The 22,746-nt window shown below is 37.0% G+C and overlaps 2 protein-coding genes across 7 annotated transcripts in view; one reads left to right on the top strand and one right to left on the bottom strand.

Annotated features, from left to right (window-relative positions):
* Positions 1 to 5,213: 5,213 nt before the first annotated feature.
* Positions 5,214 to 15,335, bottom strand: ankrd13a (ankyrin repeat domain 13A). Its single transcript, XM_058775087.1, has 15 exons — positions 14,815 to 15,335; positions 13,951 to 14,086; positions 13,412 to 13,536; positions 12,489 to 12,534; positions 12,251 to 12,394; positions 11,886 to 12,075; positions 11,204 to 11,270; positions 10,975 to 11,056; positions 10,522 to 10,583; positions 9,237 to 9,367; positions 8,959 to 9,116; positions 8,117 to 8,257; positions 7,756 to 7,931; positions 7,606 to 7,667; positions 5,214 to 7,076 (listed from the first exon to the last, which is right to left on the bottom strand). Exons 1-15 carry the CDS (start codon positions 14,920 to 14,922, stop codon positions 6,881 to 6,883), a joined length of 1,824 nt encoding a protein of 607 aa, XP_058631070.1. The 5' UTR covers positions 14,923 to 15,335; the 3' UTR covers positions 5,214 to 6,880.
* Positions 15,336 to 15,643: 308 nt separating this feature from the next.
* The window catches only part of git2a (G protein-coupled receptor kinase interacting ArfGAP 2a), a 29,866-nt gene continuing 22,763 nt past the window's right edge, over positions 15,644 to 22,746 (top strand). For 2 of the 6 annotated variants that reach the window (XM_058775085.1, XM_058775080.1), the window contains exons 1-2: positions 15,650 to 16,281; positions 21,223 to 21,356. In XM_058775085.1, coding sequence (XP_058631068.1) covers positions 16,200 to 16,281; positions 21,223 to 21,356 — 216 coding nt within the window. In that variant the 5' untranslated portion in view covers positions 15,650 to 16,199. Of the gene's footprint in view, positions 16,282 to 21,222; positions 21,357 to 22,746 lie in introns of all 6 variants that reach the window. The other 4 variants (XM_058775082.1, XM_058775084.1, XM_058775083.1 and 1 more) reach the window with 3 other exon arrangements.

Here is a 22,746-nt window from a genome sequence, read left to right as displayed (position 1 = left end):
GCTTATGGGGTGACCGGCATTGTGTGCAAAAAACAAAACAAAAAAACAAACAAAAGAAGGGCAACTACTGGAATGATCATGTTGGTTTAACCCAGTGATAATCAAATCTGGCTCGCGAGATCCACTTTCCTGCAGAGTTTAGCTCCAACCCTGATCAAACTCACCTACCTGTGATTTTCTAATGATCCTGAAGACACTGATTAGCATGCTCAGGTGTGTTTGATTAAGGGTCGATCTAAACTCTGCAGGAAAGTGGATCTCGCGAGCCAGATTTGAGTGTCCCTGGTTTAACCCGACGGCGTTAGGACCTTCCAGAAGCGTCGGGCGGTGTTTGTGGATCGAGTTGCATCCTGCTCGCTGTTTCGCTACAATGTCAGCAGCACGCCTGATTTCTCTCATCGCTTGCTGCATAACGTTTTTCCAGCCTGGAAATGCTCAGCTGGGAGAGTCTAGATTACATGATAGACCCTATGAAGTCCTGTTGAGGCAAAATCTGGGTAAGAATTTAATTTACACACACGACTGAACCTGTATCAGGCCTGTTACATCCACAAAGGGTGAACCTGCTATTGTGTCACCACATGACAGCACAGTTTAGCATGGATTCACTTTTATGTGCTGTCGTTTGAACATGCTGAATTAGGCTCTCAGTTAATATCGTAATGCACTGCACTAGATGAGCATCAGTGGACTTATTTGAATTGTTTGTTCATTTTATCTCCTCCTGCAGTTCTTCTAATAAGTGTTCTGTCCACACTGCTGGTGGTCATGATTGGAATGGCAGTTTGTGTCTACAAACCTCTTCGACGCAGGTGACAAGCCCTCCGGATGAAAGACGCCGGGAACTGAACACTACTATGGAGAAGGCTTGGTTTTGAATATTAATGAGCCGAGCCGAGCCATTGGACGAGAACAACGCAACGTCAGCGCGAACTATTTAATAGTCAGGATCCAACCCTTCGCTATTGGAAGGTTGCGAAATAACGTCAGTATGACCTAATTAATATTAATGAAACCATTGTCGTCTTCCCTGCAACACTTTAATTAAATCGAGTCATGATCTCCGATTAAACGTCATTGTAATCAAGTCCAGATCTCCTCAGACCTTATAATTTAAGTTTTTAAAACTGAACACTGTTTCAAACACATGCGTACTAAAGTATGATGTTTATTACAGTTTGTAAGCTGCTAAAATGTTTACAGTCTGAATTTATACGTATTTATTTTTTATTTAATATTATTTTCATGCATTTATTGTAAGATGTTTTTGACTTGTTTTTGAATGTCAGACCTCTTGAATACGGCTACTGAATAAATTAAAGTCAATGCCTGAATCAGTATGAATGTGCTTGTGTTCAAAATAAGTAACTGAATGCAACAGTGCATATTTTTTATTTTATGTTTTACTATACTTCTATAGGCCTAAAGTTAATTACACTCTCAGAGAACTGGCTCCCTTTCAAAATTTACTAATATTTTAAGGTACTATAGGCCTATGGTACTAATATGTACCATTCAGGGGTAACAGCTTTGCATTTTTTAATTTTTTTTTCCTGAGAGTGTAAGCTACCATTAAATGTAATATATGATTGTAGTTGGTATAGTAGTACCATATTACTCTTATAATATTATCATGAATAATTAGCATATTTACACTTCCATCACATTTGCTCTAAACTTCAGTATTTCTGTTCAGTAGCTTGTCTGCCTAAGTGTCCTCTCTTCAATCCCATCAGTCACCGAGTGAATTTCTTTTTCTCATTAGGGGAGAGAAACAACTCCTTCTAATTCAGTCACATGCAATAAGATCAGCATCTGCTGAGCAGGTTATCTGTCCCTCACAAAGGATAAATAGAGGACAAATGGATACTTTTATTTATATATATATATATATATATATACAGTATATATTTGCACAATGATTTTTCATCACATTTTTTAGCAGTTGTGAAACATCTTAAGTGAAACATCTGCTGAGCTGAAGTCACGGAAATGAGCACTTGAGCTGATTAAGTCATGCAACCTAAATGAGTGAAGAACTATTTCCTGAAAAAGTCATTAAAAGCTTTTAAAGCCAAAGATGAACAAGCTGAAGAACTCGGGATCCTTCTGTGTTTTGCTTCAGGTAGGCTAACACAGATTTGACTGTTTACTGCACTTTGTTATTCTTCTAGTTATTTCCTATGAATCAAAAGACTTGCCCATTCACAGAAAATGTCTTTCTTCAGCATTGCAGAAAGGTGGATATTCATGTATGTAAAAATTATAGATACGAATTCAATATGTAAAAAAATAAATTTGACTGATTTGTTACAGTAGCTTTAGGAAGTAAACAAGTTGATCAACTAAGCACCTACACCTATAATTGATATTAAATTACATGTGCTGAAAGTCAACCAAGCTGCTGGTCTGCATTCACTTGGTTTGCGTTTTCCATAATCGTACAAACAGTCCACGTACAAAAGCATTTCAGTTTGTTTTATGTAATCACGGTAAAACACTTTACAGTAAGTTTCCATTTGCTAACAACAACCCCAGTTCCAGAGATGTTGGGACGTTTTGTTAAAAATGCAATAAAATCAAGAATCTGTGATTTGTTCATTCTCTTTAACTTTTATTTAATTGACAAAAGAACAAAGAAAAGATTTCCAAGGTTTTCACTGACCAACGTAAATGCATTTTGTAAATATGAACAAATATTGATTTTGATGGCTGCAACACACTCCAAAAAATTTGGGACAGAGGCACGTTTAACACTGTGTCACCTCAGCTCTCCTTTTAATTACAATTGTTTGGGAATTGAGGATATTAATTGTTAAAGTTTTGCAAGCAAAATTTTTGTCCAGTCTCGCTTGATACAAGACTTCAAAAGCTCAGCAGTCTGTGATCGTCATTGTCTGATTGTCCTTTTCATGACTGGTCATACATTTTCAGTAGGAGTCAGATCTGGACTGCAGGTAGGCCTGCAGTGAAACACATTCACTCTGTTTACGAAACCACGTTATTGTAGCACATGCAGAATGAGAGCTGGCGTTGTCTTGATCTAATAACCATGGACTTCCCATGAAAGACATCATCTTGATGGCAGTATATGTCTCTGTACAATCCCAATATATGCCTCCATGTCAATAGTACCTTCACTTCGCACATATGCCAGTCACCCATGCTGTTTGATCTGCTGCACCACCGTACCATGACAGACGTTTGCTTTTGCTTCTGTCGCTAATGAAAGTCTGGATGGTCCCTTTGGTCTTTGGGACTGAGAACTCGAAATCCGTTTTTCCTGGAAACAAGTTGAAATGTGGACTCGTCTGACCACAGCACACATTTTCATGGTCATCTGAGATGAGCTCTGGCCCAGAGAACCCGGCAGCATGACTGCATAGATCTGATGTATAGCTTTCTAGAGTAACAGATATTCAAGTTGCATTTCTTGATGCAGCAGCAGACTGTGGTAAATGACAGTGGTTTTCCGAAGTACTCTTGAGCCCATGTGGCTGTATTTAACACTGCAGCATGACGGTTTCTTATGCAATGCCATCTGAGGGCTCAAAGGTCAAACGCATTCAGCTGAGGTTTCCTGCCTTGCCCAACATGTACTGTGATTTCTCTGGATTCCTTGAATCTTTTCACAATATTATTTATGGTACTTGGTGAAAGACCTAAATTCTTTGCGATTTTTGATTTGTTTGACACTTCTCTCATGAAATTTGGCACAAAGTGATGAGCCATGATCCAGCTTTGCTTGCAAAGACTAAGATGCTCCTTTTACACCCAAACATGATACCTTGACCTATTACCAATTCACCTGCTTACTGTGAACTATTTCAAAACAGTTTAAAGTGGATATTATATAACCTTTTCACTTTTATTTTGCCTCTGTCCCAACTTTATTGGAATGTGTTGCAGCCATCAAAATCTAAATTTGTTCATATTTACAAAATACATTTATAATAAATATGGTGAATTGCTCATTGTTAGGTAATGCATTAACTGACGTTAACTAAGGAGACCTTATTTTAAAGCGTTACCGTAAAAACCCTATTACATACCAGTAAGCAGCCTTAATGTAAAGTTTGACGCATTTGACAGACCATTAAAAGTCAACTTCTTCGAAACTGTTATTTCCTTCACGTCCACATGTGATCCCATCTCACTAATGTCATGATTTTATTCCCACAGAAGGCTGAGATTGACTGCACACTGCCTCAAACCACTGCTGACATACAGCTTTCCTCTGCCAACACATGGCACTCGAAGGTCTGCTGAGATGGGAGTGCAGAGGAGGTGCCAAGACAAGCGTTCACATCTAACACAGGGGCCTATTAAGAAATGTCACATTACGCAAGATTTCTCAATAGGAAAGTGTATCTTTGGATGAATCAACAACAACCACATCTGTATGAGTGTATGAGGCTAATAAATGATCAGACCCCTTCGTGCCACATCCTCTAATACACTCTTTTTACAATAATATTACTATAATTGATGTCATTTTGGACATTGGATTATCTCACAATTTTTGCATCCACAAATTGAAAGCACAACACTTGCAATTATAATTTTCACTTCCTTTTGAATATAGTCTGGAAAATACGTCCATATTATCCATCTCAAATATCTTCAAGGAAAATGGTCTTTCTGGGTCTCTTTTCCTTCCCACAGTCAACCGCAAATACAATTTGCAATTCCTTTTGAATACAGTACGGAAAATACTTCCAATAAAGTTTTTGAAAAAGAGATATTACAAAAAGCATTCAAGACATAATTAAAAAAAAAGAAGACACAGATAGGTATGCATTAGAACAGTGCCATCTGTTGGTTTGTTTACTAAAATTCATGAGGCACAAGACATAAATATCAGACCCTTTAAGTTTAAACTCTGCAGGACACCGGCCCTCCAGGACCGAACTTGGTGACCCCTGCTTTAGGTAATGTGACAATAACTAATAAACTAATAGAATTAAAATCTTAAAGTGAATAAATGAATAAGAACTGCATGAATCTTAAGATTAAAAACGTATAAAATATCTCATATTTTTAATGGCAAGATATATACGTAATTGTGACCACTTTTAAAATTGAAAGTAAAAAATGTTTATAACTTAGGTTTTGTGATGAAATTGATCTGACCACCTTGATTGCTTTTATACCTTTATTATTTGATTAGCCGTTGCTATGCAACTGTCACAGAGTTAATGAAGCGCCAAAAAGTCAATAAAGTGCTTTTATTAAAGTAAAAACATTTTTTTGTATGTGTGTGTGTGTGTGTGTGTCAAATATACATCACAGTTTACAAATGCCTTCAGGATTTCTTCAACATGCTTAAAGAGGATACTTTCTCTTGCATTTTGCAGCATGACAATTCACCGTGAAACAAACCAACACTAACCCTGATCCGGTAGAGACCATTAAACATTTTGGCAATTAGTTCGAGTTAAGACTTATACCCAAATACCAAAAGTTAAATTAGGTTTTAAATAAAGAATGAAATGGAATTCTGTGTCCAGGAATCATGATATGTGGATAACCATGGCCAGAACATCTCAATTTATTCTACTCTGTTATTTAAATGCAGCATAAGAATAAACACAGGAAACTAAAATCAATGTCCTGTTAATATAAAACATCCCTATTATAAATGCGAGACTGTGCCTGCCACTATCCTCAGATCCTGGTTCGCTACAAGAAGAGTAAAGCAATAAATGTCTATTTATGACATATAATGAGGTGACAAGATATGGTAAAAATCTGTTCAAGCTTCATACAGAAAGTAGTGAGAGAGATACTGCAAGCTGGAAGTCAATACTCAGACATCTTTTGAGCCTCACAAAAAAAAAAAAAAAAATTCAAGACATCAAGAAAAAAAAAACATTGACAAAATAAATAGCACTGTCAGCTACAACAGGAAGGAACAGCGTGAGATTCTCAAACAGAGCAGGGCAGGTTCTTCCACATTTGCCACATCAGAACCTCGCACAGCAAACAATGCCGTCCAACCATGCACACTCCCACAAACAAAAACAGCTGGTTTTCTTGTCACACATTGCCCTAGTCCTTTAGTGTAGCATGAGGTTTGGTTGGTGCCAGAAAAGTGACCCAGTACTGCCACATTCATTCTTTGCATTACAACATACTCATGGCGATCTAAGCGGTTTTATTGTATCGTTTTACAAATTAGGCAGACTAAAAGCTTGAGGCGTATCGGCTTACATCGGACAGGCCCTTTCAGAATATCCCGGTCTGTATGAGTGCCTCTTACTCCGGCGAGGCACGGCGGTGTGATTTATTGCCTTTACGGTAGAGATGCTTCAGTCAGAAGTTGTCTAATGACAAGAGCACACGGGCTGAAAATGGTACTGTCCTACTGCTTTGTGTAAAACATTCATTCTTTCACTTTCCTTGGCTGCGTATAAAATGGTTTTAAAGGAACCGACAACTGGTGAATATCAGTTTAACCCTGAGATATAGTATTAATATAAACCTAAAGCTAATGTTAATGCAAAACAGCCTTCCTTTCCGTCAAAACAAACAATAAAACTTTATCTAGTCGTTACTGTCAGGACGTACAAGCTCAAGGACCATGTAATCTTACAAAAGCAGCACTGGATTTCCTGTAAAAACACATGCATGATCACCTCTTTGAAGGAGGAAAAGAAAGTGGGATAAATGAAGTCAAATGTATGAATGATCACAAAACAAAATGTTTGCTTATTGTTTAAAGGTAAAAAAGCAGAAACTTTCGGATGTTGGCTGCAAACCGAATATGTAAATATGCGTAGTCTTATGTCAGTGGCAACAGAGGGTATAAATAAAAAGGTTTAATGGTTATGGCAATAACAGGAACTCCCTTTTTCTTTCCTTCCCTCATCTTACTCGGTCACTTTTCTGTCAAGGAGAGTTGTAAAATCCTCTGCAATTCCTCTTCTTCCTCCTTTCTTGTCCTTTCCTCCTCCTCCTGTGCGCGAGCTGAGAGCTCCATAGCCAATCGCAGCTCAGAGTCGGGGCTGGAGGTGGAGCCAGGGCTTGAGGGTGTGGTGTCACTAAGGTCTACTAAAACTCCTTCAGACCCAGACCTGTGGTATTGTGACAGAAAGGGACTCTTTAAGAAAATGCACACAAGGAATGACAGAGAGATCACCCTACCCATACTTTTCTTCTGCTTTGAGAATTTGTAAAATATTTTTGAAAGACGCTTCATATGCATTAATTTGATCAAAAATACAAAAAAGTATTAAAATGTAAAAGACATGTTTTCTGTTTTAATACATTTTAAAATGTCATTTATTCCTGTAATGCCAAAGCTAATTTTTCAGCATCCATTATTTCATTTTTTTGTCTCACACGATCTTTCAAAATCAAATTTTCTACTAGTCTAATATTCAGATTTGTTCGTTTTCAGGATTCTTTGATGAATAGAAAGTTTAAAAGAACATTTTTTAAAAAGAAAATGTTTTGTAACATTATAAATGTCTTTATTTTATACAACAATTTAATGCACTCTATTTAAAAGTATCAAAAATATTACTTTCTTTAAAAAAAATAATAATAAAAAAAAAAAAAACCAGCGCCCTGGACAAATTAATATGGAAACATGAAAAGTACCCATCGCTCAACCGATTCATCATGGATTGTGTTGCCTGTCCATCAGAATCACTCCAATTGTCCTAAAACAAAACAGCCAGCCAGACTGCATATTAGAGACAGACATCATCAAGAAATGCACAGAATACACTAACAGGAAAGTTCTCTGACCTGTGAATTGAGTGCACTGGACTCGAGCAGACTCTGGTGAATGGCATACTGGAGCAACTCTTCATCATGACTGGTTGGGTTGTAATGGCGTGCGTTGGCATGGCGGTAGCCCCCTCGGTGGTGATAGTGCGATGGTGCCACAAACACAGATGGACACACCTTGAATGGAGCAGGTCCTGCAGGAGCAGGAAGGGAAACATACTGTATTTAACATTCACGTTAGAACATTTCCCTGCTGGATCAACAAACCAATAACTCATTTCCACTATGTAGTGAGGTCAGAGTTTGTGACAGTTAACGGGTCTTTTGTGCCTTTTTTTTTTTAATCTGGAACAGAAGAGGAATCAATATATTTCCAAACCTGAAGCCTGGCTGTCACACTTCTCTTCTGTAGGTGTGGGTGTAGAAGCTGATTGGTTGGAGTCCAAAGGTTCATCCGTACTGCACTTGTTGACGTTTCCAAATGTGATGCGGGCATTCAACACATGGAACAGAGGGATTTCTGAAGAAACAGAAACAGAATCAAACCCATGATATAGTTAGTGATCTTATATTAAAACCATTCACAAGATTAGTTAATCGCTTTTTTTTTTTTTTCTTCATGGAGTTGGAATAAAACCAAATCAACACAAAAATACGGCATTTTAAATTATACAAGAATTTTTTTAATTAACATATCTTTTCAGGTAAAATCTTACTAAACAAGTCCCTGAGTGAGCGTACTTCATAAAAAAGTTTTCTACTTGCATTAAAATCAGGACAGTGCAATAAAATGTTTAATGGAAAGGGGGGTCATGGAGAACGTGTATAAAAGCATGGGTCCATCTTGTATATTCACACAAGAAATATACAAAATCAGTATCAGTCTTCCCTGCCTGGCTATACTTGACTAGCTTCACTAGAGTTTTTGAACAAGGTGAAAAACTAAGGGAATATGTCCCTTCTAACAAATGTAAGTTTTATGAAGTTTTCCACAGTCTTGAGAAACTTGTGAGCAGGACAGCTAGATTAGTTAATGCTAAACTCTCTTCCATACACAATTTGAAAACATTTAGTTGAAGTTTAAAAGTGTACTTGCAGTTTTGTTGTAGGTTAGATAAGTTAATATTCAATCTGACTCATTAAATTACAAATGCAAATTTTATGCTGGACAGGGTTTCATTTCAGAACTGAGTAGTAGGGCTGTTTGTTCCTCTCACTCACCGATCTTCACAGGGAAGCCAGGGGGAAACCTGAGGTTGATGAAGTCCCTGAGTCGGGCAAAGTGAGTGCTGGTGCGAGCCATCAGGTCAATGATGGGAGTGACCTGCTCCACCAGAGACAGAGGATGCTCTTCGCTCATCCACAGGGTGCCTTTGAACCTGAGAGGGGGTCGAAACACAACAACTCAACCATTTCTTCAGTTATACATGCGTGTAATTTATTGGTTATTTATATTTCATTATTTAAAAATAATTGTAGTGAGGTTGAGTCAGCATTACTTCTGTGTTCTGATGGTGAGCTCAATGGGCCGACCAATGTCTCTGCCCTGCAGGTCAAAGTTGGGGTTAAAGTACTCCTCTGGAGTAATAGCTGTGGGGTTTGTGGCAGTGGCATACTCCATAGTCATGTCCTGTAATCGTACATAGAAACAATCAGTACACAATCCTTCCAGCTTTGTACAACACAAGTGTCTCGCTTTTTTTTAAAAATTTTTTTTTTTTTTAAATGTACACTTAAAAATGTACAAATGTCATTGATCTAAATAACAAAATATCAAATTATTATATATATTAAAAAAAGTAAAATATTATGTATGTATGCATGTATATATATATATATTTTTTTTATTTTTTATTTTTATTAAAGAACAGTAGTGCTATTCAAGCGAAATATTGCACAAAGCAAATTTGTTAGGTTTCAAATTATAAAACAAGAAATACTGTTCAAAAACATAAAAAGTATTTGGACAATTTGTGGTTTTCAAACATTGGTGGAACATGATCAATTAATACGATGAACTACTTTGCTATGACAAATGAGGAGACCTGACTATACAGCCGCTAAAAATCACCTTGACACTTGTTTTTGTTAAAAGTCATTTCTAATATGTGACCCTGGACCACAAAACCTGTCTTAAGTCGCTGGGGTATATTTGTAGCAATAGCCAAAAATACATTGTATGGGTCAAAATTATAGATTTTTCTTTTATGCCAAAAATCATTAGTATATTAAGTAAAGATGATATTCCACGAAGATATTTTGTACATTTACTACTGTAAATATATCAAAACGTCATTTTCGATTAGTAATATGCATTGCTAAGAATTCATTTGGACAACTTTAAAGGTGATTTTCTCAATATTTTGTTTTTTTTGCATCTGACTATACATCCGCTAAAAATCACCTTGACACTTGTTTTTGATAAAAGTCATTTCTAATATGCACCCTCAGATTCCAGATTTTCAAATAGTTGTATCTCAGCCAAATATTGTCCGATCCTAACATCCTAACCCATACATCAATGGAAAGCTTATTTATTCAGCTTTCAGATGATGTATAAATCTCAATTTCGAAAAATTGACACCTAAGACTGGTTTTGTGGTCCAGAGTCACATATGGCTAAAAAAAAAAAAAAAAAATTTTTTTTTTGCATGTGTCACTTGGTTTGAAATTTTGTATCAAGTTCACTGACATTCATAAATTTGTATGTGTGACTGCAGTGCCCAAATACTTCAGAAGAAAACAAGTGAAAACAAGTTCAATGTGTCTGTTTGGTGTGCTTACCCCTTGAGCACCGATCTGTTGTTCTACCGTCCCGAGTAAAGACTCCAGAACATTCCTTTCACCTGTTGAGATCAAAATCATCAGTAATTGATATTAATCAGTTAACATAACAGGGAACAGACTATTTACCCTTTACCACTGACAGAGCTGGAGCACAATCTGGAAATATTTCATGCCAGTTAAGCAATTATGGCCAAGAAAATTGGCTTCAAACTGATCCCTACAACCTGAAACCGATAAATTTGCAAGGCTAATGGAAAACAAAACTGTACTAGAGTTAGTACCATACTAGTTATGTACTGTAATAACGTTAATTAGTTCACAGTTCATAACTCAAGTGGGAATACAGGGATGTTCTGAGAGAGATTTGCAGTTCCCGGTCGAGCACCAGCACCATTTTGGTAGAAAAGGGGTATGATATTTATAGTGTAAATCTTAAAGTGGGTTAATTACTTTTTATCCTGGCCTTCTCCTCGTCTGTGAGGTGCTCCGTCCTGGTGCGAATCACAACGTTCACATTGTTCACTGAAAAAACCTGCCAAAAGCAGTATCATCACCCACAGGACAAAGACTGCTTTATTCTGAAACTCACTGCTATAAAAAGAGAGTCACACTTTCTGTAACAGTTTTTTGTCCTTCCAGTGATTCTTAATGGTACTGTAGTTCACAAACAGCTGCTTACCTTGGCTTCAAATCCATTTACTAATTCTGTTCTGTCTGACCTCCAACCCCAGATACCGGATTTAGACCTGAGCACAAAATACATTTTTTTAATAGCATGTTTGACTTATTTTTCAGCAGCAATTGTGTTTTTTTCTGTATGTTTTCCGTGAATAAAAAATTAAATTAGTCAAGTGTGCAACAATGTTCATGTGACATTTTTCATAAATGCTACAATTCAAAAATTTGAGGACAGAAAGCCTTCTTTTAATGATATGAATTATTTTTTGTTCTCAGCAAGGACATGTGAATTTGGGAAAATTGACAAATGAATGCTGTTTTCTAAACAATCTGTTAATCAAAGAGTCCTGAAAAAACAAGTTTCCATAAAATATTAAGCAGCACAATCTGAACATTGGTAAAAGAACGCTTCTTGAGCACCAAATCAGCATATTAGAATGATTTCATGTAAAACTGAAGATATGGAGTAGTGGCTGGTAAAAAAATCATCATAAATTACATTTTAAAATATAAAACAGCTATTTTGAATTGCAATAATATTTGACAATATTACTATTTTACTGTGTCTTTCATCTAATAACACACTTGGTGACAATAAGAGACTTCTTTCAAAACCATTAAAGGCCAAAACTTTTGAATGGTAGTGCATTTATTAGATGTTAATCTTATATAAAGGGCCATACCTCTCAAATGCAATGTTCTTTGTGTCCAGATACGTGTTGACAATGGGTGTTGTCAGCCTCTTGGCTACTTCCTGTTCGGCGGGCTGCATGGAGTCCAGTGTGACGTCCTCAATCTCGCGGGAGAGATCGAAGCGCTCAGTGTCCACCACCTCGTCCTCGTGATTAACTTCCATCAGCTCAGTGCAGTTGTCTGTGAGAACACACATGCAAAGTCCACACGATACTGATCAACCAAGGCATTTCACTTATCCTCAAATGAAGTGCATTAGTAAACATACAAATGTGTATGATGCTCAGAACGGTCGACTAGTCTTTTTTTTAAATAAAGCAAGTGTAAACCCATGCAAACAGGCAGAGAAAACAACCTTCTCCTCTAAAGATATAGCTTCTTCTTCCTCTGATCCAGGTCATGTTTTCAAAGCCCAGCAGGGTGGTGTCCACCCTCAGACAGGCCTCACTCTTCCAGATTCTGCACACGTCGCTGGGACACACACGCGATACGAGAGGAACTGGATCCAGAGCAAAAGCAGCAGATGAGGATCAATCTACAGTCTAATAAAGCCTTAAGGATTTATGTACAGAAAAGAAAAAAGGAGCACTTACTCCAGCTAGTGAACTCCCACTTCATCTCCATGTAGAAATCTGGAGACTAGGATAAAAGAGGTTCATTACACTTTAGGCGCTTTCACATGACTCACATCAGGGCTTCAATGCACCTCTCAACACAAGTGTCAGGCGCCACTTTGGCTTCCAAATAAAACGTGTTGCAAATAGCATCAAAGGGCAAATTGTTAGGTAGTAAGAAAGCATATGCCGTGAACAGTGAAAGTAAAACAAAAAGGTAACATATTTGACCTTAGAACAGAAAACGCTCGTGACGAATGAAAAAAAAAGTCATGCTGATTGCTTAAGGAATAACACATCTATGAACATAACAAAATGCCATTGATGTTAACACAAAGGACGGGTTTTTTAATAGCTGTGTAGCGAAGTCACAGCAAAAGCACACCATATCTGAACACAAATTTTTTTTTTTAAAGAAATGAATACTTTCATTCAGCATAGATGCATTAAACTGATGAAAAGCATCAGTAAAGACGTATGCAATATTACAAAACACTTCTATTTCAAATAAATGCGGTTCTTTTAAAAACTTTCTATTCATTAAAGAATCCTGAACAAAAACGTATCATGGTTTCCACAAAAATATTAAGCAGCACAACTGTATCCAGGATCGATCATAAGAAATGTTTCTTGAGCTGAATGATTTCTGAAGGATCGTGTGACACTGAAGACTGCTGAAAATTCAGCTTTGACATCACAGGAATGAATTATATTTTAAAACATATTACAATAGGAAACAGCCATTTTAAATTGTGGTAATAATATTTCAGTCTTTATTGTACTTTTGATCAAATAAATGCAGCCTGGGTGAACATAAGTGAACCATCCCCCAACTTTTATATATTATACAATATCTGCTCAAAATTCACCAAAACAATGAACAAAAACAAATGAAAACGCACCTCTCGGATCTTGCACAGTAACTCTGGGACACCTCCCAGCGCAGTGGAGGCTTTAAGATAATCTCGTCGCTGGAGCACCAGCTGCACCATCTCTGGATCTCCTGTGCTGACCGCTTCCTGCAGCACTGCGCAGACAACAACACACATGCATCCGCTTTAAATGGACCTTTAGATATTTATCTTTATCTAAGAATATGGGCTTGTAATGGAAAGGTAAACATACTAGCTTCTATTATATAGTGCACTCTAAATCACATAAAAAGACATCTGCTAAATGACCAGTAAGTGTCTTTGAGGAGGTGGTCATTAGAGTATACATCACACTGCATCCCGGAAAACCAGAGGTATTAAACGCTTTCACAGGCTGGGAAAACTACTGATGTGCAAGTGGTCATTATAGTTCTAATGGTATTCTTGTGGGGGCCAATGCAATTTACCTCAAAGACCGCCATGGCGATACTGCAAAACTATCTGATGTCTTATCACCATCAAAGACCTAATAAGTTGACTAATGTGCAATTCATAAGCTCTATTCTCACCTGTCCAATTTTTCTCGTTCTCTTTGGAAACATCTGCACCGTGTCTGAGCAGCACTCTCACTGACTCCAAGTGTCCCAGTGAGACGGCCAGGTGCAGTGGCGTCCGGCCCCTGGGATCCACCTCTTCAATGTTACTCTGAAAGGAGTGTAAACACATACAGGAAACTGAGAAGTGCCAAAAATCATGAGCATTGATCTTAAAAACGAAAATGAAAATATGGAACTGTCATTAATTAAAACTACTCTTCCTGTGAATCGGTCATATATAGCAGCAGTATTCAATCACTCAGAAGGCATGGACATTCAAAAAAGATATTAGGGTGAAAGACTCAATCCTAAAACTTAAAAGGTAGCTACATGAATAAAGACACAATGATGTAATTGTTAAATAAATGTTACAAATGTGTGTGAAATACTATTATTTGGAAAAATCTAGTTTCTATTACATTTTTTTCCACTTGATGCTAGATGTATTATTTATCAATTCAGCAATTTTTTTTTTACTTATTGAATTGACATTTATTTATTTAGCTTATCTATTTATTTGTACACTTTTTTTCCCCCCCAACAAAGCTGCGATCTACAGCCTGGTGCAGTAAAATGAAGCTTTATTGATGTTAGGATGAGCTCACCAGCTCTCCAGTGCAATGACATACAGCAGTGCTGTTGTTAACAAGTGGATGGCAAGCTGATGAAGCATTTTGCAATAAGATCAACTAATATACCAAATTCTTTAGATTATTAAATACATGTCATGAAATCCACTGGAGGCAGAAATCTCACAGCAGTCAAATGATTCAGATGCAGCACCACCACCACCAGTCTCCATACATCAGCATTTACGGATTTCCCACACACACATACCGTCTGGATCTCTCTTTCCAGCGTCCTGTAGTCATTCTCCCACACCAGGACATGCAGTGGAAACTTGAGGCTGAAATCCTCGACGCTGGCAGCGGTGGCCGAAAGCATTCTGGCTCGATCAAACTCTCCGTGTCTCCCCCTCCAAAATCAAGAGCCAGCCTGCCGAGCTAGCTACTGTCATGAACCATCAAAGCTCTTCATGCGTTTAATTAATTGCTAATAATTATACAGTTACTCTGCCTATTAAACAGGTGGATTTTAGTAAAAGGGACGCCGAAAACGCAACCAACTTTTTTTCAAAATAAACTTTTGAAAAACAAGGAAGTGGCAGGTCGAAACTATTCGGGTGGGGGTGTATCCAGTCATTTGACAAACCTTTCTTCCAAACCCTGTTGCATTTAGTTGTATTTATAAATAATGTTCTCAATATAAAATGATCGATAAGAGCCTAATTAGCTATATATGACAAATGTAAAAAAAAAAACGGTAAAGGAAAAATAATAATTTTTTCTTACTGAAATGGGCCAGCCCAAAGCCAGACTAAACCATTTCTTAAGAAGGAGGGGCGGTCGTCCTATAAAACATGGCTAAATTGTGTAAAGTCAAAGCGTGAATTTTGCGTATTCGTAAAGAGAAGTTATTTTTTAAAAACTAGGCATGAAACGAAAATGTTTTCAAATGAAACATCAGTAAATGATCGTAATAAATAATTCGCTCGCCTGTGGGTAGGCGCGACGCCTCTGTGTTTTAAATGATCTTTAGCTCATCAGAAGCGGCTGGTGATGAATCACTTCAGCGCATGCGCACGCAGCATGTTATAAAGATCGCGTCCTACATGCCTTCACTTTTATTTCCGACTGTTTGGTTAATTTCTGGGTTTATAAACGTAAATAGTATTATTTGTATTTAATATAATGTATCGTGATATAATCGGCACGTGCATAGATTGATGAACTGATCAAAAATCTTACGCGCTGCAATGACTCGTCTGTCCACTGTGTGTCGGGCAGCGCTAGAAAGCTGATTTATCGTCGCTGTAAACTCAACTGTGTGGTCTGGGAGGGCAGATGGCACTCTTTCTGAGATCTGATGGGTTGCTGGCAAGCATTTCCGTAGTGTAGTTTTTAATGCATCATGACAGAGGCTCCGCTGCCTGACTCGTCTGTCCTAATTTCAAGCTAGACAAGCTAAAGCCAGACATACATTATTTCACACACAGCAGGCAGTGCAGACGCATGCACACATTTAACTCCTCCGAATGCGCGTCCTCTTCTGGAATGAGATCCGCTTTCAGTGATAAAACACTTTTAAACGGATTCGATTATCATGTCAAAGCGGTGCATGCTTTAAATTTATCCGTGTGGACGATTCTGGGTCGATAATACATGGTAATACCAACGTTCCCGGAGACAAGGATGTCGAAACGGCTGCGAAATAGCGAAGTTTGTGCGGACTGCAGCAATTCGGGTGAGTATATTCCGGGTACAAGAGAATTTTAATAAAAGACCTAACGTTAACTTGCATCAGATAATATTACTGAATTAAGTGACCGAGTGATAACATTTAACTAGACAAATGTATGATTCAGTTTTTGACGCTAACCTCAATTCAGCTTTGGATATATGAATGGATAGTAGCGATGCATTGCCACTGGCTGCGTCTCAAAACCTAGTGAGCTGTCTACCTAGACAGCGTGTTAGGCATCAGAAGCGCGTGGCCAAATATGCTGCACGCTGGCAGCTCAGTAGGTTTTGAGACGGAGCCACTACATGCAGCGTTGACTCAACTCTACGGGTGTTTTCAGATTCAAATGATGCTGTTAAGATTTATGATCAGTAACACCATATTCTACTTAATTTTTTTTTTTTTTTTTTTCCTGAGGCAAATGTACTCTATTGATCCTCAAGCTGTATTCCTGGTTAAAACATATACAATATCGAGTTTCATGATGGTGTAAGTGGTGACATTTTATTTATGTCTTCTGTCTCTGAGAAGTCAGGGCAGTGCATGTGTTGGTTAGGGTCACTTGTTAGTAATAAATAATGCTATTTATTACTAACAAGTGACCCTAACCAACACATGCACAAGTGACCCTAACCAACACATGCACTGCCCTGTCTTCTGAGAGGCTGAAGAAAGAAATAAAACATCACATGATATTGTTGTCCTCAGAGTTTTGACCTCCAAACATTTGTAGAGAACCATTTCATAAATCCTATATCTTTATTAATTTATGAAATGTGCTGTATTTTGGTGCTTGAACTACCAAGCACTGTTAACTTTTTGCCCTGTTTTGTTTATGTAACGTTGTTTTCGGTTTTCTTCTCGTTCCCCTTATTGATTCCCCTTGATTAGTTACGCCTCAGTCACCAGCTGGCCTGGGCTGCCCCGGCGTGTCAGTATCATTGGGCAGTTGTTGTGAGGGTGAATATTTTTAGTCATTCAGCGCTTGGTTTTATTTTAGCCGCTGCAACACTTGATGGGGAAGAGCAGCACTTGGCTTGAAGAGAAAGAAAAAGAGAGGGAGAGAGAATGATGGTTGTGCCAGGTGCTTGATTCTGGCCCTTGGCCTCTTTGCAGCTGTTGTTTGATACTTCCTGTGCTTGAAGGGAAGTGACTTTTGCTTCTAGGCTGCTCTCTGCTTATCATCAGTGGATCAGTTTTTATTTTAGATAGCTCATGTTTCTGTCAGACTGATGCAATTGTGGTATCATCTATTCCCTCAGGCAGGCTGTGAAACCCAAAATGGTCATTAACTTATTGAATTGGCATCTTCAATGGCCTTTCCACCTGACGCAGTAAAGTGATGCATTTGTCTAGATTTATCCCTTTCCTCACTTAAGTTTGGGAATAGGGATCATATTTTTAATCCTCTGAGTTCAAAATAGACTGAAGAATGACCTGTCCAGCTCAATCCGAGCAGCTGAGTCCTCAGCCATCTTCAAGAAATGGCTAAAAACACATCTCTTCCATCTTTATTTGACCCTCTAACTCTAGCACTCTCTATTCTAATTCTGTTCTTTAAAAAACAAAAAACTTGCCCCTTTTAGACTTGCACTCTATTCATTTACTAACTGCTTGTTTTCTTAAAAAAAACTGACACTAGCTTCTCTATTCTTTTTGTATTCTATCTGTTTTCTTTTTATTTATTATACAATTAACAAAGCAAAAAGAAAAAAAAATTCACTTGTTTTTCTATTCTATTTGTTTTTTTTATTTATTATATAATTACAAAAAAAAACCTTGCTACATGTACTGCTTTAGGCTGACTGAGACTTGTCATAGCACTTGCAATAAGTAATAACTTACAATAAAACTAAAAAAAAAAAACTAAAATATAATAAAATACCTAACTACATAATACTACTATTGTTAGAAATTGCAACAAAATTAAAATAGAAATATAAACTTTTGAACTGCGGGTTTCGTCTGGTCAGAGGAGAACTGGCCCCCCGACTGAGCCTGGTTTCTCCCAAGGTTTTTTTTTCTCCATTCTGTCACAGAGGGAGTTTGGTTCCTTGCCGCTGTCGCCTCTGGCTTGCTCAGTTGGGGACACTTAATTTCTAGCAATTATCGCCGATTTGATTGCACAGATAATATTTAAACTAAACTGAGCTAGACCAATGACATCTCTGAATTAAATAATGAAATGCCTTTAACTGAAACTTGAGTGTTTAATCTTATCATTATACATTACTGACACTCTATCCTCCAATTTGATACTGTTAAGTGCTTTGACACAATCTGTATTGTTAAAAGCGCTATATAAATAAAGGTGACTTGACTTGACTTGCATATTATATCATTGCTCTTTTGTTGGTTTGATTGCTTCCATTGCCCTCATTTGTAAGTCGCTTTGGGTAAGCATCTATGTTGGTATGTTGACCTCAATTATTCAACATTTATTTCAATCTAAAATAATAAATTTTTATAATAATAATAATACATTAAGTTCGAAACGGAGCAATAGAGCATTAGATATAAAATCTAATGCATAGAAGGCAGATTGGTGTCATCTGGTGTGAGAAATAAATAAATATTTGAATATAAATGCATGTATTTATTTTTACCTTCGTTGTGTATTCCCTAGTTGCTAAGAGTATTTTCAGACATAATTACTTACTTTTATTGGGTTTTGCATTTGGATGTTCAGACATGATCAATAACTACTTTATCATGGCTGATTTGTAGATTGTACCCCAAAAAAATCTGCTTTTTTTTGTCTTTCGCATTAATTTCCTATGCCAGTTATTTTTTTTATCGCAAAGATCACAGGGGTGATTATTTTTTTTAATACCATTTAGACTTTTTTTAAAATATCCCGATATTTTTTTGTTTTGTTTATATACCAAATGCAACAAAATCACCAAGTTTTGCACCATTTCGATTAAATAAAATGTAACTAAAATTTTAATTAAATCTTTTGCTTCAAATTTTAATAACCTCAATAAAAATATAACAACTCAAATTAACATTTAATTAGAAAAAGCGTTTGCCTGTAATCAGTGTGAAAATAAAATCTGTCTGTTCTTGGGGAATTCTGACACACCAGAGCGCTGACTCGCATCGTTGTTTCTGAAGGAAGTGAAATCACAAGTTGGCCAGAATCTGCCCTTAGGAAAAGTTGGGGGGGAAGGGAAGGGTACGATGCAGAAAATATGAACACGTCTTGGGCTGCTCAGACACACTAGTCATAGGTCCAGTGTGTTTGGCCCCACTTTCACCGATTTGGCATCATGACTCAGTGATGGAGTGAGACTATGACATATTCTATTAAAAACTGGCTTGGTATGGGACGCCCATGAAGGACGAGTGCCAGTGACAAGTGTTAATGTATGAGCAGTGATTCTGTCTCTGGGTCGTTGAGTTTGTCTAGTGTAGTAGTGGGGATCTCTGAGCAATCAAGTGTTTGGGCCAACTGGCGGGTCGTGACCTAAAAATGGGTTGCAGAGTGCAACTAAACGCATAATTTGCTTTGTATAGGAAAGTGATGAAAGAATTCAAATGATAATACCGCTGCAATATTTAGCCCATGTTTGTTGCATGTGTTAAATCACTCTTCTTCTGTTGTTTATGCATTTACAAAAGCTATAAAAATCCCTTTCATCCCTTTTGATTTCATGCTAAATTTGTTGGAGATATGCAGTTCATGGTAATTTTGTGCATTTTCAGTACTGATTAGATTGGAATTTTTTTTTGTTTGTTTTGTTACTGTATTGTGTTGCAACTTGATGTAAAATATGAAGTTAAACCAGTTTAGAATTACACTGCAGTAGATGACCCTCTTGAATAAGGTAGTGAAAGTAAAGCTGTGCAGTGTTTCCCAGTCACCCACTCGTACCCTGGAAGTAAAGCTCAGCTGCTTCAGCATTTGTTGTGGTTTGAAGCATGTATATGTAAGAGGAAGTTAGCGTGTGTACAGCCGTACATAAAAGGATGACATTCAACCCTTGCTACTGTGTCCTTATAAGGAAGAACTCTGCACCGCATTTTGTTTTCGTCATATATTACATCACATGCATAGTGATGCTATATATTTTTTTCTAGGAAAAACTAGTACTAGTAGTAACTGCTACTAGTAATGGTTAATCAGACTATTATAGTGGAAAATAAATAAATGAATACTTTACATAAGTGCATTTTACAGTAAACACATTTATTTTTAATGTAAATGAATCTGTCATGTAATCAAAACCAGAGTTATTTTAGTGTGATTGTGGTACTATTATGATTTATAGTTTTTTTTTTTTTTTTTTTTTAAATACATTTTAACTTGTTTTTTATTTTAAAGTTTTATTTATTTTGTTGTGTGGTTGTTGTCATTAACAATTAGAATTTTTAGTCTATATAGTGTTAATTATTTTTTTTTATTTCAGTGTACATCATTTGAAAGTAAATAAAACATGACGTGTTTCCTTGGCAACTAGCTGAAGTAAAATAAGTTTTTAATATTTTCAGCTTTTAAATTTTATTTCAGGTAGCAATGTTTTTAATGGTTTTAGTTAACTATAATAACCTTGGATCAAAACATGCTTTCTTAGTTCACATTTGTGATGATTCATTCGTGCACGTTAAGTTTATTAAAATTGTAAGTTCAAAATATAAGCAATTACAGAAGAATTATGTGTGGAAATGCGGATCTCATTTCATGTTGATTTGATTGTGCACTGTTTGAATTAGGTTTTCCATTAGACAAGTGCATTTTAGTTCATTTTCTGCAGTGCATTCTTGTTACAAGCATCTTCCTTGCATCAGCCTTTTAAAAGTATTGTGTTTCTGTTTTCGTTCTCATTTACCAGCCAAAAAGCTCCATTAGTGTTATTGTGTATCGATCAGTGATCAACATGCTGCTGAGACGCGCTGTTGTTTGGTTCCTGTTAAACTGTTGATTTTCTTGGGATCCCTTAGATCCTCGCTGGGCGTCTGTGAACAGAGGAGTTCTGATATGTGATGAGTGCTGCGGTGTTCACCGCAGTCTGGGTCGCCACAACTCACAAGTGCGGCATTTGTCAAACACACCCTGGCCACCCACCCAGCTACAGGTGAGCTTAACTCTCAGACAAGCAGACACACTGGGACCCTTTTATTATGCCACCCTGCTTCATCCGAGACTTCACAACATTATAGTAATTAGGGATGCACTGATACCGATACCGATACTGGTACTGATATCTGTATCGGGCCAATACTGTGCTCTTGTACTCGTTAAAATGCCCCGATACCAAATGCCGATACCACACAGCACGTGAACAGTGCCGTATCCAGACTAAGAAACACTGACAACAGAGAGCAGAATGGAGTTGTTAGATATTAAGGATGAAGTACATGAATGTAATTAATATAATGTTAAACATTCAATATTCACGCCTGTATAGCTGATATGCGTGAGCTGATAACGAAGCACGCAGAGTGGATTGAGCAGTGGCACAGATGCTCGAATTCGTCGAGTGAATATCCCTTTCTCACAGATGTCACTGGAAAGTTTGGTCGAATATGTCAAAAACAAGTTAGTAAAACAATGCATAAGTTACTAAAGATATGCAATTTGATGCTCACTTAGCACACGCATCATTTGGATTGAAACTAAATCATAAATATAAAACAAACAAAAATTATAGGGGCATTCACTATAAACATTTATTTTAAAGGTCAGGCATACACAACTTATTTAAAGTGAAAATGAAACTAGCAGCCTATGTGAAATGCACTAGGCTATACGCGTCTCTCATTCTGCACCAATACAGGTGTGAACGCGAGTTGCATGTTTTGCTTGTTGACGTTAATTGCATTATATGAGTCACTTTGAAATTTAAGTCGCAGCACATTTCAGATGATAAAAAAACACTGATCAGAAAATGTTCATCACTGTTAAAAGGTTTATAGGCTATAGGATAACGAGTGGTTCCTTGCGTTATTACAGGAAAACCGCTTGTGATTAAAGTGCTGAACCGCTGCAATAAAGCAGCTCTAATGTGCTATTAAATTAAATATAAAATACCATAGAGCAAAAAAATGAACAGTGTAACAAAAGCTTGTAAAATGCATTTTAATGTGCATAATTAAGGGAGAGTATAACTGAAGGAAATATCTATGATAAATGTAATAAGCCAACTAACATTCTACATTATTCTTTTGGTTTCTGTACCCAGGCCAGTATTTTTTTATATGCAGTGAAAATGCAGGTACTCTGTATCGGCAAGTACCAGAAATAAAAGTATCGGTATCGGCCAGTTCTGGAAAAAGTGTTATCGGTACATCCCTAATAGCAATCATCTTTAGTCTCAGGCACAATTGAAAGTGGTGGTTGACCGATATTTTTTTTTTTTTTATGGCTGATGTTGATATCTACAGTATTGTTGGTAGATTTTGAACCTTACTCAATCTCGAACTTTGGTCCACTTAAATATATACTGTATAACTAACTTGTCCAAT

Source organism: Onychostoma macrolepis, chromosome 05, assembly GCF_012432095.1.
Source record: "Onychostoma macrolepis isolate SWU-2019 chromosome 05, ASM1243209v1, whole genome shotgun sequence".
In the NCBI taxonomy this organism is placed as follows: domain Eukaryota; kingdom Metazoa; phylum Chordata; class Actinopteri; order Cypriniformes; family Cyprinidae; genus Onychostoma; species Onychostoma macrolepis.
The sequence above is the reverse complement of the archived record's forward strand: the minus strand, read 5'-3'. Positions and strand labels throughout refer to the sequence as shown.

What these genes read in the sequence shown, in the direction of transcription:
- ankrd13a (XM_058775087.1), bottom strand. Translation starts at nt 14,922, where the DNA reads ATGCTTTCGGCCACCGCTGCCAGCGTCGAGGATTTCAGCCTCAAGTTT. An exon ending in GTGGGAGTTCACTAGCTGGA is followed by an intron (nt 12,395 to 12,488) that starts GTAAGTGCTCCT and finishes CTCTGGATCCAG; the next exon opens with TTCCTCTCGTATCGCGTGTG. An exon ending in CTCACCATCAGAACACAGAA is followed by an intron (nt 9,117 to 9,236) that starts GTAATGCTGACT and finishes ACCCCCTCTCAG; the next exon opens with GTTCAAAGGCACCCTGTGGA.